Consider the following 19,693-nt stretch of genomic DNA (forward strand, 5'->3'; position numbering starts at 1 on the left):
GAGTTTATTGTCATGAGAAGTATTTAAATACTAGGAAATGATTAAGAAAAAAGAGCACAATCCCTGCCCACAGAAAAGGGCAGATGCAAAACAAACCTGTGGCAGTTCTCCCCTCAGCAAGCTGTCATGGGATGACCTGACACCAGGCTTGTTGGATGTCAGCCAGCAGAGCATGAGCAACAAACTTATGTGGACCAAAGTGAGGAAAAAATGAGAGGCTGGATGTGTGACTTACTTCTACCGAGTGCTCGGGGGCAGTAATGAGTGCTGTGACAATGACAGCCAGTGGGAAATGTCCTATCATCCCCACAGCACAGCCAGCTATCTGCAGCCTTATGCAGAGGATTACAAGTGTGACACGAGTGCTGTAGAAAATATATATGGAAGATCTGTATAGCATTAAATATTTACTGGTTTTGAAAAGAAATTAGTGTACAGTTTAGGATTTAAACATTTAGGCAGCCCTTCTTGTTTTTTTCACCCACCCCTATTTTCTAAAAAAAGACAAGCATTTCTCTAAAGAAATACATCTTATTATAAAATCATGTCCTACAATTTCAAGAAAATACTTAACACCTTTAACCAAACTGATAAAGTAATTGCAATCTTTTTTTTTTTTTTTTAATTGTCCAAAATAAATTCTGATGCATCAAGAATAAGAATTTGCAGTATTATCCATCTGTCATTTATCTGAAGACTGAACAAGAGACATTTCATTACCTTTCTCCTGATTTCAACCAGTTCTTCTTTGGAGAACAAGCACAAAGTGAGACATACCCCTATGAACTGGTACGTTGAAAGTACGTGGCCATAAAACAAGTTAGCTCTTTTCCTGTGAGATCATTTTGTACCCTCTTTTTGGTAACAGATTGCACTGCTTGCCAATGACTACTACAACTATTGTCAAGTTGTTTTACAAATGGTGAGAGAGATGAAGCTTGACAAGGTATGCCTTTTCTTTAATACCATTTACTCTGACAACAGCAAACAACTGTAAGGACAAAATTGTGTCTGTGCAGTTTATTTACTTGATGGTTTGAGCTAAGGTAGATGATGATTTACGGACAAAAGGAGCATTCAGTCAAGTTATTTTAAAATTCTGAATTAAAACAACGTAACTCCAAGAATATGAGTTTGTACACATATCCTGAGCCCTCCTGGCACATCAATAAGTCTGAGCTGAGCATACAACACATAGACATGGATGCATATCTTCAGTTACATCCTCATATCCATGGCACAGTTCTTTGTTTCTTTCCTCTTTTGTACACTGCCTGGTGAGGTTCAGCTTGTTGTGGCTTCCCCAGCACACTTCCACTTACACTGGAGCCCAGCCAGAATGGGCCCAGGCAAAGAGCCCATCTCCATGGTCATTCCTTTGCTTCTGTGTTTGTATGTTGTCTTACTGAATTATACTTCACATTCCACAAGTGTAAAATCAGTGAAAATTCATAAAGGGCTTTGTGTGACAGGTGGAAGATTGTATCATGTCATTCTGGACATCTCTGCAGCCAGAAAGAATAGAACTGATGTGCCTGCCAGATGTGTGCCAGCTGTTAAAAAGCTATGATAGATATCTATTCAAGGTACTGCACACACATTTGCTTGTTGTAGTTATGCTATTACATGTTTGTGTCTTTTTGGTAGCTCTAAGGAGAAGATCCCTCTCTTTCTCTGGTGCTGTACAATGGGATTTTTGTATATTCCTCAACTCTATCTTTTTGCTTCTTCTGGGACAGCCTGGTATGGGTTTTGGTTTTGAAAGGAGATGCTGGAATTTGGTATAGCTTCCATTTTTCTCCTATATATTAATTTGAAAGTTCCTAATATCAGTGGAGTGTGCTGTTAGAAATGTGGTCTGTGGTTCTGGCATGAGGTTGTGCGACCGAAATTTCAACTGATGATGATTTTTCAGATTATGAGAGTTACTTTTCCTTTGAGAACACTACTGCATTTCTCAGTGACCTTCCACATAGAAATATGCAGTTTTCTGATAAAAATATTTTGCTTCTTATTTCCAGCAGGTCATTAAGTATCATCTAGAAATTAATTCAGGTAGCAACATTTACTCTTAGGTTCTTTGTCCTGCTAAAAAGGTTAGCTTAGCTCTTGCTTAATTGGAAGAAAAAAAATGTGTTTCTTTACACTTACATTTAAATTATCAATATAATTTTATTTAATGCTGCTGTAAATATCTGTGGTACACCAGTCAAGTGCAGCAGCATGAATTTATATTCTAGGAATTGGAGAACATCCTACTTCCTGATTTCCTGGAGGAGGTGCCTGCACAACACATAGACTCAATCAGATCATTCAGTGAAAATGTTAAATGTTGGATGCTTAATCCTTTGGGAGGTTTTCCATTACTGCTCCAAACATCCAAGTCTAATGGTAGGTTTGAGTAGGAGAGATATTTTCAAAAATAATCTGGTTAAACTGCAGAGAAGATTGTATTACAAAACTCTTAAATTATTTTTTTAAAAACTTAGCTGATGTAACAGTGATAGTAGCAACAATTAGAGTTACTTGGGATACAGTTAAAAATAAATGGTCTTGTATAATGTGTGAGAACAAACTTAAGCCAAAAGTGCTCCCAATTCATTGAAATTGAAATGTACTTAAATCTTTTTACAGATCTGTCTCTTGCCATGATTGCTTTGGCCATGTAGATGACCAATAATATGCAGCATGCCCTCTGAAACTCAGATATTATTGTGTCTCTTCCTCTTACAAGTGGCTTTATGCTGATAAATTAATTAATGGCTGTAGCAGTCCAATATAAAAGGAAAAAAGCCATAGTCCCATAGGGAAAATATGACTGATATTAGAAGATGATTGGAAAAAATCTGTTCTCTACACAGCTGTGGTTTATGTGTGTGTACACACACACACACACATATATTTATACCTATTAAGCTGAAGATTCTGACTAAAACATCATGTTGCTCCGTGGATCATTGAGTGAAGACCAACTCCACAGTGGTAAAGCAGGAGTCCTGTGTAGGCAGAAGTTTGTGTTAGGATTTATATGCTCACTATTGCAGACAGGCTTAATCTTGGCATTTCCTACATTTGAATGCTTGACAGAGCAAACACAGTAATGTGTTTTTAACATGTGTGTGCATAGAAGTGTATGTAATTAATCAGCTGTGGCCCTATGTATAGACATCCTGGTTTGTACAAACATCATAGAAACACAAATTTTCACTTGAGAATCATTGTCTGTCTACAGAAGTTGCTTTGTACTTGATTTCCCTGCAACTGAGAAACAGTTATTTATTTTACTCTGAGGAAGTGTGTTTTTGGACCATACTTTTCATCATTACAACACATTATAAACAGGATAAAAGTAGAACAAAATAAACCAACTCGTATCAACAGTGCTGCAGAATATAGATGCATAAAGGTGGAAGTGTAAACTATATAAACAAAATACAGCAAGATTAGATTTAACATTACTTTCATTCACCTGAAACTGTACAAGTCAAAGAGTAATAGTCTTAATTAGGAAGTATTAAATGTAAGAAAATATTTAAAAACTTTTTCCTGCACATCATGGATTAATAGATTCACAGTGAAGGAAGAGTGGTAAGCTGGGCAGCTTCTCCTTGCAAGCTTTGACTGCAAGGGTCCTCAGCCCATCCCATAATGCTGGCTCAGTGCCCCTGCTGTGCCCTCCATTACCCTCCAAATCTCCCCTAGGGAACTACTTCCTAACTTAAAATATGTCTTCATTAATGTATTTTAGACTGTAAAATATTAATGATGTGAAACACCTGCCTTTTCTTCTTTAACAGAAGCTAAAGAGTTTGTAAAAAGGCTCAGGAGACAGACAGACCTTTGCAACATGGTCAAGGTATGTTCCAGAATTCATGAAAAAAAACCTGCTGGGAATCTCATTCCTGTGAGCTCTCTGCACTATTTTTGAAATACTCCATTGTAGAACAACTGCAGCAGCATGGATGTTCTTAACTGTACACTGACCATGTCATGCTCACACTCCTACCCATATCTTCCCTCACTGTTAAGCATGCTGAGGGAACATTTTTCTCTCTCTGGATTCTTCTGAAAGCCTCTGAGATATAATTGATGGTAGGCCATGGAGAGGAGAACACAGTAGTTGGAAGGGTCAGATGACAGCTTCCAGTATCTTTGCCCATCCATGCCAAAGCCAGTTGAGAGCACATGCTGGAGCATTCCTTCCACTGGTGTCCTTGGATCATTCCAAATCCTTGGCTTTTTAGGTGGTCTGTGCTGTAGCAGAAAAAGGAAGGTCACAAATAGGGAAGAAAGCAAAAAAGAACAGGGGATATATTATCTCCTTCAAACAAGTACAAGATTTTCCCAACGTGCCATCTGATTTGAATCATTACTCAGATGGAAGGGGGAAGCAGGGCGAAAACAAGTGAGGGAAGGGATGGGAGGAACTGCAGCTTCTTGGACCACTAAATGTAGTTTTTCTTTCTGGGAAAACTTCATCACCAGCAGCAAACAAAACACTCCCTCCTCTTGCTTTAATAAAAAAAAAGAAAAAGGGAAAAAAAAAAAAGGCATGTACCTGCATAAGGGTGCCTACCCACGCAAAAAGTTGACTTCCATAAAGCAGTGAGCACTCACATTTCCACTAACTGCAGCAGCCCTTGGAGATACTAGTACCTGAAAATCTCAACTTTATGTGCTTCTAAACAGATCTTCTTATGCATTGAAAAGCATGATCCAGCAAGATCATGAGTGTCACCTACTCCCAGACATTTGTATTTGATTTGCATACTCAGACTTCAAATCATCCTTCTTGTTTTCAAGCCATGACATTGAAGGGCTGGTTGTAGCTCTTTCAGTCTTCCTTGCCTATTCTTAATGTGTGGAAAAGCTGCAGAGTCAAAACTGGATTTACACCCTCAAGATTTAGGGCAAGAGAATTGCAGCAACTGGAGGAAGTTCTCTAGAAGAAGCCTCTGGGTGCTCTACATCTCTTTTACACTGTTTAACCCACACAAATTGAACAGAGCAGACCTGAGAATCAGGGTCGAATTTACACTTCTAACTCTCACAAGTAAATGTTTGTACCTTCTCTAGAGCCTCTTCAAAACACAAGGGAAAAGTAAAAGAGTTTTACTGTGCTTGATATTTTGGGGTAGTGAGTTCCAAGGTTTAGTTGTACAAAAGTATTTGTTTGTTGTACAAAAAAATACTTTCTTTCATTATTTTAAAATTTCTACCCTGCTTCAAGCAATTCTTCCTGCAAACCTGCATCACATCCTGCCTCAGTTATTTTTCTCAGAAGGTGAAGTTTATCTCATCTTCTCATACAGGAGTAATTTGATATTTCTAATCAGCCTTCTTAGTTTTCTGTCTAAAATGCATCAGGAATTTCAGCTAAAGACTGATGGTCAGAGCAAGCAAGAGTGCTGCTCCTGCTGAGAAGTGCTACAGAGGCACTATGCAGCTGCAACCTCTGAGCACTGTAACCACACCATCCCTTGTAGAGTACTTCACAATAATTCAGCTATCTGGTGAGAAAGTAAGAACAATTTTGGCAGGGTCAGCATTCAAAAGAAAAAAGGTAACTTTCTCACCCTGTGTAGATAAAGCAGGCTGACAGCTGCTACTACCTGGACATGTAGAAATAATTAGAGCATAAAAAGGTGAGAATTCCTTATGAGAAAAGAATGTGAATATGATGCTTGTCATTTTCTGGGTTGTCTCTGGTAAGTTATATTTGAGTGTTGAGAGGGCTGTCTCTGAGTAATTTTGGAGAATCATGTTTAGTATAGTGAAATCCAATGGCTAAAGGGGTCAGTCTAAAATGTTGGGACATAGAGTTAGGTATTAACAGCCTACTGCAGATGCTGCCCCAGTAGTTCCCAGCCTTTGGGTCATGTATTCTCTTTGCAGGCTCTTTTGCTGTCACTGGAAACTCCAAGTCAAATAAGAAGAATGCCTTTGTCTTTAACTTATATGAAGGAGATTGCTAAGTGAGAATCAGATTGGGTTTGGTATTTCAAAAAAGTTAGCAGAGTGATGAAAAATAGCTGTATTGATAATTTTTGCAAAGAAATGGTCAGCTGCATTCATTGCTGCTTGTGGGGTCATGTTAAGCACCTGGTGAATGTAAAACATGTATGAATCCTGAAGTTTTCTGGAATTTTACAAACCATTTTTTTCCAGGGAAAAGCCCAGCTGGACAAGGGTTATTCACAGAAAAGCCTGAAGTCCAAAAAATGCTTTAGGATCTTACTGATTTCAGTCTGAGAGATTAAAAGTATCTGTTAACAAAATTCAATGGACTCAGATTTAGTTTCCTTGACTGTTTTCATTGTTTCATCAAGAATCTTAAAGGAATATTGTGTGATATTAGCCACTAATTTTAAAAAGTGAGGAGATTATGATAAATGTTAGTCTGAAAATTGTTTGCAATATCTCTGTGAATAATACTTTTTGAGATAAATATGAAGACAGATTCATTCACAAATTACTCATAAGCAGATAAATGGGATATAATACCAACTGATACTGTTTTAACTAATACCGTATTTCTAATGTTATTTTTACTCTCCCAAAGGATTCACCAACTTGAGAAAACTTGCAACAATTAAACTGCAACATGAATTAAGGATAGATAACACTGAAGAAAAGTCATCCCTGATATACCATTCCATGCTTTAGACAAAATCTCATTATTTAGTGTAATTATAATAACTCTAGGCAAAGCCAATAATTCAAGTATGTTAGCCTTGTCTGCTCCATCACAGACAACACAGAGCATCATTGAAAAGAACATCTCCCAGAAAAAAAACTTTCTTGAAGACAACTTCAGATTTATCTCCTTTGATCCTATACCCCTCCCACACCCCCAATTTGGAGACTGGTCATATGAAGTCTAGTATTGAATAAAGGAAGCTTTCCTTTTTCAATTCCCTTATTTGGCTGAGTTAAAGGCTTGAGAAAATGAAAGGCATTAACTGGTTTTTTATTCTCTGCAGACAGTAAGAGCACTCTTGAACAACAACAGCACAGTCACTGTTCTGCGATCAGGTTTGCATGCCATCTTCAATGAGAAATCTCTGGATGTGACTAAAGACCTCTTTCAAGAGAAGTCTAGGAATCCAAAGAAGCGGCAGAAAAACATACAGTTAAAATGTAATTAACTTTTTGTATTTATTGTCTTTCCTCTTAAGCATTAGTTTGTCATTGTTAAAGGTCCAGCATTTCCTCTTGTTTATTCCTGACATCTGCCTTACTGGGAATTACAGTCTTTTCTGTAACCTGAAGGGCTAGAAAAGAGCCAATAAAATTGAGAATCGAGCATGAGGTAATATCCTCTTAACTTTAAAGGTTAAGAATTAAAGGCTTTTGCCTCTGACTCTCTTAAAGCTTTTTGTGACAGCAGGAGTGGGGTTTGTGTTACTGAATTATGTATTTCCTAGAAGAAGGTTGACAAGCAGAGATATTTTTTCATGGTTTCTTTTGACAGGAAAGATGTTTTCAATCATTGCATTTTCCTCTGTTATTAGTCGAAGTACACAAAATCAGTTATTGTGGCCAGATTTTAGAATACTGTATGCTGAATTGGACAAGGCCTTTTAGCTTTGGTGTCCTTTTGCTGTATTGTGGCCTGTGGGATCAATGTTGTGCTGTAAACAACCAAATACACAGTTTGTGTGCAGCTGTGACATAATGATTTGACAGATTCATGAAAAGGAATTGAATGGCAACTTAACTTTTTAATGAAATGGTCTGCCATTTAAAATATTAGGAAGAGATAGGCAAGTTGGACTAGGCTGTGCACAGAACAAACTGGTGGAACCTCAGCTCTTTGTTCCTATTCCATCACCAACTCATGCACTGACAAGGGATTTGTCACAGACTTTCTGTGACTGCTTTCAGTCACCATCAGGAGAACCACTTCAATAATATACATATACATACTAAACCCAAAGCCACTGCATAGAACACTTATTACATTTTTCCATTATGTAATTGATAGTCTTAGTTTTCCCAAGGTGGTTTTATTGAATTCTCTGTTTTCATTGCTTTTCCAAACTGTCATTTGTAACAAGCAAGGTTTCACTGAACTTATCCATTTACTTTCTTGAAGGAAGAGGTCTCAATTAGAAGGGTATAAATTCAGGGAGGTGCAATTTACCTTTTGGCATTGGGTGGTAGGTGCCAGACTTTTGGGGGAACAATTGCACTGATATGTGGCAACATTATCCATATTTCTATTGGTCTACAGAATATTCTTAATTTTCTGTTATTGTTTTAAAACTTTTTCTCCCTTCAACAGCCAGACCTTTTTTTTCTCCCTTCAACAGCCAGATATTTTTTCTCAACCACATAAAATCTCAGATAAATAAGTTAGCATTGCCTCTAACAAAATTCCAGCTTTCTCATTGGAATTGTTTTTTCTTGCCACTTTTGCCATGATGACTATGTCAATGCAGTTATGCTGGAAATGGACATAAACATGAATTCTGACTGATTTCAAAGTAGGGTACTATTCCTCACTAAAGAAATGGTATATTAATCAAAATGCTAGGAACAGATATTTTAATCTATTTCAAGGTAAAGATAAAAGAAAAAAAAAAGCTTAAAACTGCAGAAACAAACCAAAAGGCAGGCCAGTCACTTCAAATAATGATCCCCCTTCTGTATTTCACAGGTTTGAAAAACTTCATTTCTTCACTGGCATCTTCCACAGATATTCAGGATCTCCTGAGCTGTTTGTCTTCAGATCTCCAGACTTTTGTTATTAAGGTATAAAATTAATAATTTCAGAATAGAAGGAACGATCACATCATTTATCCTGCTACATGCTGACTGTCACTAGTCTGCAGAAGCTACTTTGCACACTAGCAACCTGACCAGACTGCAGATTTGCATAAATACAATTTATGCGTGCCGTGGAAAAAGGGAGAATTAATTGACATACAAAAATTCCATCTGTGCAAACAACTACAAGCATATTTCTGTGCACATATCCACTCTAGTGGTTTCAGTATGTGCTCTCATTTCATAGACACATATTATCATAGCCCCTAATAAACCAAAATTCAGAAGTAATATGTTGGTATAAATGAAGAGAACACTTCATGGTTCCTTACATCCTTGTTTCACCAAACTATTGACTTTTAGGAAGTACTAAGAATTTCTAATAGAAAGTTTCTAGCTCTTGTGAAAGATTCAAGTATGACCATCCTCACATATGCACCTTTCAATAGATTAACAATTCTACCACCCCTCTACCTTCACTGACTCACAATTTGTGTCACCATGTTGGTACTACTGCTGCATTTGGTTGGTTACCATAACAATTAACTTGAGTTTGGGTGGTACTTAGTGTTTGGGATTTTTTCTCCTTTCTGAAGAAGCAGAGTAAACTGTGTTTACTTGGCTTAATTATTTACTCTTATTTTTTTCTTTTTAAATGAAGAATAATACTTTGCAATTCTGTAGTACCTCCTTCTTACATAACCCTTAGCTACATCATGGGATGGCATAGAGAAGATGGAGTGGGCCTTTTCCTGGGGGTTCACAGTTATAGACCATAAGGCAATAGACAAAAGTTGCAGCAAAGAAAACTTGCAATAGATACAAAGAAAAAAAATTACCATTAGAATAATTAAGCATAGGAAGAGGTTACCTAGGAAGGCTGTAGAATTTTTATCCAGGAGATATTCAGAACTTGGCTGGACAAGGCCTGAACTCTGCTGGCCATGCTTTGGACAAGAGATCAGAATAGATAATATCCAAAGATGTCTTTCAACCTAAGACATTTTAGGATTCTAATAGAAAAAAAAATGCATGTTGCTTTTTTCACCTTTGTATGCAGTTTGTACAGGGAAAATGGTCTGTCACACGGAAAGGAATTCTTTTAACCAACTTTATCATAAACCATTTTTTTCTTTATCTGCAGCCAAGCAAGAGTAAAGAGGCATTTAAAGAGCAGGCATCAGATTTCATGTTGAAATGGAGCCTCCTCCTGAGCAATGTAGGCAAGATTCTGACCATCAACAGGACAGACAGTTTTGGTAAATAGGATCTAATTTGATATGCCCCATTTTGACCTGAGATGGCAGAGGCAACGGATCCAAAAGTACGTAAAGGGGCCAATGAGAGCTGGTGATGTAGTGACAGGACAATGGGGAATGGCTTTAAGCTGAAAGAAAGCAGGTATAGACTGGATATTAGGAAGAAATTCTTTACTGTGAGGGTGATGAGGCATTGGAACAGGTTGCCCAGAGAAGCTGTGGATACCCCATCACTGGAAGTGTTCAAAGCCAGGTTGGATGGGGCTTTGAGCAACCTCTGGAAAGTGCATGGCAGGGGTCTGGCACTAGATGTGCCAACCTTCCAATCCAAATCGCACAGCGCTTCTGTGATTCTATGATTTTAACTGACATAAATGTATGCAACATTTAATAGAGGCATCTCTTCTCCTGCTCCTTTCCTTTTATCACCATTCTCCTGGTGATGTGGCTAGACAGGTCAGGGAAATGAAATTATTGCGTTTTGACCAAACCAGTTCTCTGAGCAAAACTCTAGGATGAGCATAAGAGAGGAGAGTAAGGAGCATGCAGCTGTAGATGGCAGGAAATCTGGGACTCCCTCTTTTGGCAGAAGTTGTAGTTTGTGGGGGAAACAGGGAACAGGGAACAGGGCCTGAGGTGAGAGCCTCTGCTTTCCCTCCATACAAGAGCTGCACACCACAGCAAAATTATTTGATGGAGATCTGGAGCCACTAATATTCCAAACTGTAAGCATTCCAAACATCTCAAGTTATAGCTCTGAGTCCCCCAGGTTCTTTCTATATAATACAGCCAGAGCAGAGCCACTGTAATAACTAGTTGTCAAAAAAGTGGTTAGTTCCTCTGACAACAGGTATATGGTCTTCTTACTTATGTCTTACACTGACTTAAGTTCTTGCCTAGCCAGCAGGACACCTGTTGAAGGTATTAAACTGACTGAAAAATAGCCACTTCTTTAGCTGGGTTATTTTTCTCTCCATCTTAGGCCTCTGAGCTGTCAAACATCAAATCCATCATACAGCAGTGCAAGGTGGGAGAAGGGAAGGAACTGTGCAGTTGTGTTCACTCAAAGAGGCTTGAAGTGATACAAACATGTCTTAAATCAGTCCAATCTCTACCCCAATTGCCTTTCTCTTCACTTGTAACACCTTGCAAAGCTGCCATTTCTGCAGAAATGTACTGTCTTCTGTGAGTTGCATCTAATCCCAAGCTGTATGAAATGCCTTTTAGATTTTCAAAGGAGCACCTTCATATTTTTACCTCTTCTGTTGGATGCAACTTCATACAAATAGCCAAATAAAACCTCATTATTTTCTTTGAAATGCCCCTTCAAAACCATGCTTTCATGTGTTTGCTATAAATACATAGTAAACGGGTGAACACACTTCTTCTGCATCAAGCTGCTGCCTTTTGCCTTCTGTTTACTTGCAAACTGTCTGGAGCAGGATCAGAGATTTGTTCTGTGTCTGCAGGGAACATAACACAGTAGGATCCCTCGTCCATCAGCTGCTGCATTACAGTAAGAGTAAAATAATCAGTCCTTTCTCTCTCTCCAGAGGAGTTCTGCACAAAACTCTACAATGTTACATGCAATATTTTTGGCAATGAATAAATTGAAAATGCATTCCTGGAACTGCATTGAAAGTATAATGTTTATTGAAATCCCCCATGATGATGAAATCCTCTTCCCTCTTTTCACCACAAGAAGAGTTTAATGAATTGCCTCCCTGTTCTGAAGTTGTGTGGATGGATGGGATACAATGGATGAAGCACATCTCTTGATCTGCTGAGACTTCATTAAGCTAATTACAAATTACATTTTCACCCATTTTATGACAGCTTTCCTACTCTACTTCAATAACACTAAAATGGAATTTATTTCAAACATGAGAGAGTTAAAGTTATTTTTTTAATATTTTGCCATGATGCTTCAATAATTATCTTCTTTCTTTACTCCTTGAGATGTTGTATTCGATCTATCAATGTCCCTTTTTTTTGCATGTTTCTATTCCTTTAGGACACTGAGTTTTAGCAGACAGGCTGAAGCAGTTCTGTTAACAAGCCATCTGTGTAAAAGTTCTGTACTTGGGAACATTGCTTTCCAGAAATGTCTTAATTCTCAGCATTTCTTCAAAATGTGAACTATGTAGCATCCACACTGAGGAAACACAATTACCTGGGGAAATGTGTGTCATGTTAATCCAGTAACCAAAACAAATCTTACTTCTGACTTGACCTCTTGCCTTCTATCTGGCCACATCCAGCAGACATAATACACTGGCATACTCACACCTCTCAATTTAGGATTGACTTTCCAGCCCAGCCCCCACTTGGGTGATACCCAAGTGAGATCAGAGGAGCCCTGCAGTTACCCCTGCAAGGCAAGGGTAAGTTACAAGTTATCCCTGTAAGGCAGCAGGGCGCAAGTGTGCTAGAGCATTCAGGGCTAATGGGACCTCTACAGCTCCTTCAGCTCCATATCCTTTCCAGAAAATGTGCCTCTACACACGTCCCTCATAAAGTTTCATGTCAGCTCACACTCCTCTGTTGCCTTCCAAGGCGTTCAAGGATGCACTGCCAAGCCATAGGGACTGAGTAGTGAGCTGTGCATTCTTCTTCTGCAAGCAAGTTGCTTCAACCTGGTTCCTCTTGAGAACTGCGTTCCTCTGTATCATTCCAAAAGACAACTGGAGTGGTAGCTTTGGCTTCATGCTTACTCTTAGAGAATATATTGAAAACACCTGTAAGACTGTTAGAAACACTCTTGAACTACTATTAACAAGTCAATATAGTTTCAACTCCAACTATAAAAATCCCTTCCCTTGTTCCACAGATAAACAAGTACTTCCTCCTACTTTCCTATTTTAAGGATCCTCAAAAGGATGAGCAGCAGAAGCAGCAGCTTCTTAGACACATATAACATCAAAACAGAGTATTTTTCATTTTTAAAGCTCTGTAAACTGTGGTCATTAATATAAATTGTGGTATCTCCTTGTTGATGTCCATATAAACTAGTTTGTGGGATGCAGAGGTTATAAATTACTTGATGAATTCCTATGCAGATTTATGGCATGGAAGATCTACTTTTTACAGTAAGGGCTTTCAGCCAAGGTATGATTTAAAAGTCAATGGTCTCAGTGAGTCTCTCTTGGCTTTTATCACTTATGGTCCAAGCTGGAAGGTGGGCCATTTAATGTCATAGATACAACACACACAGATGACTCTAGGAGGTTTTGCTTGGGAAGAGGTGGAATGATTTATTTGTCTGAGGGGAGAATGGGGGTAATACATGGTTATTGATAAGTCTTGTAGTAGAAGTGAATGTGGAGAAGGAACTTGAACAGGAAAGTGAATGAACACAACTTTCCTCTCTAGTTAAATAAGGGGGAAAAAATTGCATATGGTTAAAATCAGCAGTGGTACTTATTTTTCTGGGATATTTGGAAGTACATAATCTTGTAAGTACTGTTTGATGAATGCTAGTCCATTACTTTGTCTAGCCTATTACTATAATGAAGCCCTTCAAAAAAGAACACATAATAAAGATATGCAAATGAAGAGGTTGTCATAATTATCTTTGTTTTTCTTTAAACCTAGGTTCCTGGCTTTTGCTGAATATGCTACTTGTTGATTTTGCGGCTCACACTTTCCAGTCCTATATAGAAGAGGAGAAGGAAGAAGGAAATGCCTTGGTTGCAAAGCAAAATGAGGTCCCTGTTCTGTGTGTTTACGAGCCCAGCCATCTCTCAGCCTGTTTTGCTGAGGAGGAACCTCAAGCCAATGCTCCACAGACAGCTCTTGTGATGCAGAACCAGAATAACTTCGGATTAAGCAATGCTTTCCAGAGTTCTGAGTTGTTTGGTGAACACAGCCACTGTCAGCAAGGTGAAATTAACATTAACTTAAAAGAAAATTATGGGGAAAATGTTATAAATTGGGCAAATTAGGACAGATTGGGAGGTGTGTGGCTGAGTGGGGTATTTTCTGCATGTAAAGTAGAACTAATGAAATCTAGGTTTGCGTGGAGCTGTGTCCAATGTCACTGACACCTCAACTCACAAAGCATCCTCCACGTCCTGTCCCCAACCCACAATGATATCGAGGGATTGTAATTTTAACATCACCCACCTCCCCAGCACCACAGGTTCATGATTCTTTCCTTAGGTTTCCAGCAGACCTCTGGAGCTGCTTCTGATTCCCCAAGTATTGTCTAAGGAAGAGCAGTGCTGTTCTGGTGGGCTGGGAGCAGGCCATGGGCCAGCTGACAAACAGACTGCATGTATTTATTGATCAAAAAAGAGAGGGCACAGTGTGGTCCTTCCTCACTTTTGGAAGCACTGAGAGGCTCTCTTCCCTCCAATTATCTGTTACTTTTATAATAAAATATGAAATATCTTCAGAAATATGAAATACTTGAGACCCTTCTGCTCTACCAGATTTCCTTGCAGTCAGCCCACTGCTCCAAACTTACTAGCATAAGGTGTGACACACAGGTAGAAAACAAGATAGACTCTAGGTCTTCTAGAATACAAGGCTAAAATACAAGAACACACAGGAATGTGGATCAAGCCTCTGTGGTTAATGCAAGTGATGAATTAGACATTCAGCTGTTTTCATATTTCTCTTCCATGCAGTAAGAGTACTTCTCTTATGTCTCAGAGAACATCGTGTTTTCCACTGTGAAAGAAAAATGTTAATGGCACCAAGACTCACAGAGAAAACTACATTTTGGGGTGACACTACTATAGTTATTTTATTCCCAAGAGGTATTCAGTTTCCATACACTAGCACAGGAGTGGAAATTGACTGTTTTATAAATATCTTTATTAATTATAAGGCCCTGTAAGGGACCCTAATTTTTTTAAAGCATGCTAAGACTAGCTTAGCAAAGAAAACTGGAGGGGAGAAAGCAGGTACACAGAGGACAAACCAAGGATGATTTATATGTGTGATGGGCATGTTTGACAGCTTTTGTTATTTTTCAAATGTAAAATAAAGACCCATCCTGCCATACCACCTTTATGTCAAAACATAAACTGTGCTGGGTACTGACAATTTGCAAGAGAGCTCTAAATCAGTGATGGTCAGAAATGAGGAAATGAACCACTAGAAATTTTATTCAATATCTGCCCATTTCCTGTGTTCTTCACTGTGCTGCCTTTTGTTTGTCCTATGCCCATTGCAATGCTTTTTGCACAAGTCATCAAAGGGCTTGATCCAGGTTTGGTCTGTGTAAGTGATGTGCTTATAAATATGTACCAGTTTTGAATTTTTGGACCTGATCACAAGAACAGAGCAAGGCTGATTAGAGTGAGGCATGAGGAATCATCTCTTTCAGAATAAGAGGGGAAGAGTGTAAAATGTGAAATGAGGAGTATGAGGACTTGGGAGAAGGTGTGGATGAGGGATGGACACAGTGAATGACTGAGAAAGTGCAGAAGTTTAGACATCAAATAACCCAACAGATGATGGATTCTACCAGTCCATGTGGAAGATGCTAATAACTGGGATGAAAAAGATATTCTAGTAAGCACTTGTTATGTTGTGGAGCACAGTTTGTAATGGAGTCACAAAACTTGAACCTGCAGCTCAAAAGGGTTTCAGGAGCTATGAGAGAGTGAGTGAGCACTTCTGTCTACTCATGTTCTTCAGATGGGTGGTACTCCCACCTTGACCATTGCAGATTCTTTCTTTTGTATATCAACACTGATGCCACAGGTTGCTGAAAAACACAGTTGCCAAAAGCATGTCTATCACCCACTGCTTTGTATTGTCATCTCTGTAGATCCTCTGACAAGATTTCCATTGCAGGAGGATTTTTGTTCTGTGACTGTTGACCACGAAAAATCATCATCATGCTTCCAAGGAACCATCTGTCCCTGCTCTTGACTAATCCCCCTTTGGCCACATGCTATTCTGTTGGGTATCTAAACCCTCAGCAGCCATGGCAGCATCCACCAGCCCCACTGCTGTTTCCTGGACCAAATTTCTGCTGCCTGACATATTGCTCAGGTTTATTTCATAAGTTTTGCTTTTAATTCCTTCACCTTAGGCAGGCTTGGCAGCTTTCTGCAACCCAGAGCTTTTCATTAGTTCCCATCCTCCACTCCATGCATTGCCAGCATCACACAACCTCCATAGTTTTTAATCTTGTTCTACAAGGCATTTCTATGCCTTCTCTACAGGCTGTTATGCTGTGGAAAAAAAAAAAAATCTGTTCATCGCACCTCCCCACTCAGCTCATTGAAATTAATGCTAACCACTCGGTCTTGCTACAAAACCCTGGAAAAATATGAGGGAAGACTGGTAACACAAATCAGAAAAGAATCTTCCAACCTTACCCTGCTATCAGCAGCACCAGTATGTGTGGTTTAGCAGATCTCTTCCTAATCTTTTAGTTGTCACCTTTATTCTTCCTCTTCTTTCTCCATCTGTTTCTAGTCTTCCATTCCTAGTTGATGCTGAATATAAATTAGACTCCTCAGCAGGGAGACAGACCATCTTTTCCCATTTATTTTGAACAGCACAGTACATTTATGAATCTTATGTTCAAATATAGTGTAAATAATTAATACATAGAATTAATAGAGTTAATACTCTGGAAAACAGAATACATTCCAGGTTGGTGGCATTTCCCAAGGAAAACACTGGTTTTATACAAAAAAAAAATGTAGAGGGCAAGGGGGCAAGATAGTAGAAGATTCGTACACACTGGCTTAGCAGGGAAGTGTGGCAGATGAAATGCTATAGAGACAAACACACATAGTATGAACTGAAAATTGATGAAACATTGATCAAACTATTGTGGCAGTAACAGAGACACTCTAAACAAGCCATAATCTCTAAAAGTGCAGCTCAGAGAGAATTGGCCATGTCTTTTTTATTTATCACAGAGCTTACAGTTGCTTTCTCTCAGCCTGAATAGCATTTTTTTTTTCATCTAGAAAATCTCATTCTAGGTTTGCTCTTTTTTCACATTACCAAATTAAAATCCTATTAAGCAGCACACCTGCAGTGTGTTCATCTGTAGAGCACTGTGCTGTAGCTTTTAATCCAATTCTACACCTTCGTAACATACAATATACTGCAAATCAGGGCATGAAGAGACTGAGGGTATGCTATTCCTAGCTCTGCTGGCAGAGAGCAAATCAAACACTTTGATTTGTTAAAAAGGGAGAAAAAAATACGACATAGTTAACTACTTGACTTATAGGAATGGTAAGTGTTCATCTGAGTGGTCTGTATAAACCAGGATACAGAGATCAAGTGAAAGCATTAACTAAAATGATCAAAAAATGAGAGCAAAATCATGACCCTGATTGAATTCAATGTCAAAACTTCTGTTGACTTTAAGAAAGCCAGAATTTCAGCATGAAAAAGCAGTTCCCATCAGGAGAGAGGCTGAGACTGTGTGTCAGCTGTAAGCCCTTCTATTCATTTTCAAAACAAATAAAAGTGTGAGAATTGTGAATGACGTATTCAAAGGGGATATGCCCTTCTGTCAGACCTTTACTGTCCTATGATGAGCCCCACTGTGTGCTTCCTCTTGTTGGGTTTATTTGATGTAAAATAAGGCTGGATATCTATAAAATACCTCAGGTTCAGCAAGTAAGAATAGAGAAAACTTTTTTGAAAGGAGGGAGAAACATGAAGAGAGAAACAAATAATTTACAATTCCTACAATCAAAACATTTCCATGTTTCTTTTCTAATTTTCAGCACATCCAGGTAATTTAGGAAGAGAAAATTATTATATCATGTACTAAGTTGGATCTTCAAGTTGGAAAGGAAACATTTCTTACTCAAAAAGATGAAATTATATTTCTTTGCCTCCAATGAACAGCAAATCTTCAGAGAAAAGCATCCTGGCTGTAGCATTCTATATATGATATGCCATTCTTACTTTTTGATAAAAGTTTAAGAAATACTGTTTTCATTCTCTTAAACTTAAGATCTCTTTTTTTTGAAAATACGAAATGCAAAACTGGGCTAGCAATGCAATTGTTTTAAGTTGTCATGTGATTTGATTTAGATTATTTGAATAAATCTTCAGGAGATAAAGGTGAAGTTCTTATGGTTTGGTTTTATGTATTTCTTGTATAATTCTGTTGACAGTAAAGATGAAGACCTACCTGAGGTAATCATGGTAAATTATCTGGAAGCTACAGCATAAATGAATGACTCTGAGTTAATGCTGCTTTGTGTCTACAGTGTTCAATTTAAAATTTATATTTATTGAATATAAAACCTAGTACTAATTCCTGTCTTTAGAAATTCCTGCTTTGTTTACCATTTCTGCAGGATACAAGAGTAAATATCTCACATATAATTCTATTAACCAAAATAAAATAGGCTGTATATAATGTTACTATTTTATTATGTTCAAAAATAGGTTGTTTGGGCTTGTTCTGTAAGTAAAGTGCAAGCAAAGACATTTATAAAGAGAAACCCTGGCATAAATTCATAGAAAATAGTAAATACTAATTATGAGATTTATATCTTGCATGCATCAGATTGTGTGAGGAAATTCCCTGAAACACCATGGAAATGGGGGGTTTAGCTATTTTTGAAAAGCATGCCTGCAGTGAGTTGTCTGTGCCTGGCTGCTATTTCAAGAAGGGACAACTTCAATATTTTAAGAAGGGACATATCCTGAATCAGAGAAAAGCACTTGTCAGGAGCTTTCACTCATTTTGGGTTTGGAAATCTACACTGACTTTCTGCTTGCATCTCCCTTCTTCTGTCTCAGCTCAAGCTCTCAAATGGGAATCAATTTTCAAAAGTGTGGTACTGCCGCAGATGTAGACAGGGCCATGTGCTAAAGGAAAAGGTAGTCATGTATTCAATTCTGCAGATAAGATTAAGAATTTGGTGCCAAAAATACATTTTCTTGGAAAGTATCTTTACAATCAGAAAAAACTATTAGGGTCTTAAGGCCCATTATTCCCATTTCCACTATTCCTTAGGTTTTTATGGTGAAGAAAAAAAAAAAAAAAGCATGGACTGTAGGAAAAAATATAAGCTAAAAATACTCAGTGTTCTCCAGTCCACTTTTATTTATAAGAGTTTAGATTCTAGATTAGATATACCTGTTCTTATGGCACAATTAAGCAGAAGTTGTATCAGTAGACTGATCTTGGAATCTGTTCTTCACAGATATAAAAAAGTAAGATGTACCTGAGAACATCTTTTAGATGTACCTGAGAACCTTCTGCCAGGCAAAGGCTTCTGAGAGATTCATTCTTCCCTGTCTCCTACTGAACCCCTTTTCCTTAAATAATTTGCATGAATGCAATGGAAGTTTACAAGCGTATCTTTTAAAGAATTACAGCTTTGCATTGCCATATTGAAGAGGTTTACTGCCAAGAAAGGAACTGTATGCACATGTGCCTTTATTAAATTGGGCTATTAATATAAACTCACATACATGTAAATCTTTGTCTAATTAAAACCTCGCCTGGAAAACGTTTAATAACAGCTCCATGAATTTGCATATCAAAAATGCATCCTTGCTAGCACCAAACTAATGCTGCCTGCCACCTCGGACTTGGGGTCTTGCTGTGACTTGACTCCAGTGCCCAAACGAAGCTTTCCCTGCAACGGGAGTGTTCACATGGACACTCTCTCTCGTGGATCGTCTCTTTTTTAATAAACGGAGAGGTCGTA

General features: G+C 38.2%; 1 protein-coding gene across 3 annotated transcripts in view; it reads left to right on the forward strand.

The window, feature by feature from the left end:
* The window catches only part of RFX8 (regulatory factor X8), a 33,471-nt gene extending 14,022 nt beyond the window's left edge, over positions 1 to 19,449 (forward strand). For 2 of the 3 annotated variants that reach the window (XM_053971507.1, XM_053971508.1), the window contains exons 7-16: positions 655 to 789; positions 869 to 946; positions 1,473 to 1,586; positions 2,241 to 2,391; positions 3,798 to 3,856; positions 6,984 to 7,140; positions 8,663 to 8,757; positions 9,917 to 10,031; positions 13,626 to 13,913; positions 17,747 to 18,094. In XM_053971507.1, coding sequence (XP_053827482.1) covers positions 655 to 789; positions 869 to 946; positions 1,473 to 1,586; positions 2,241 to 2,391; positions 3,798 to 3,856; positions 6,984 to 7,140; positions 8,663 to 8,757; positions 9,917 to 10,031; positions 13,626 to 13,913; positions 17,747 to 17,793 — 1,239 coding nt within the window. In that variant the 3' untranslated portion in view covers positions 17,794 to 18,094. Of the gene's footprint in view, positions 1 to 654; positions 790 to 868; positions 947 to 1,472; positions 1,587 to 2,240; positions 2,392 to 3,797; positions 3,857 to 6,983; positions 7,141 to 8,662; positions 8,758 to 9,916; positions 10,032 to 13,625; positions 13,914 to 17,746; positions 18,095 to 19,183 lie in introns of those variants that run through there. The other variant, XM_053971509.1, reaches the window with a different exon arrangement.
* Positions 19,450 to 19,693: the final 244 nt, after the last annotated feature.

Source organism: Vidua macroura, chromosome 2 (assembly GCF_024509145.1).
Source record: "Vidua macroura isolate BioBank_ID:100142 chromosome 2, ASM2450914v1, whole genome shotgun sequence".
NCBI classification, from domain to species: Eukaryota; Metazoa; Chordata; class Aves; order Passeriformes; family Viduidae; genus Vidua; species Vidua macroura.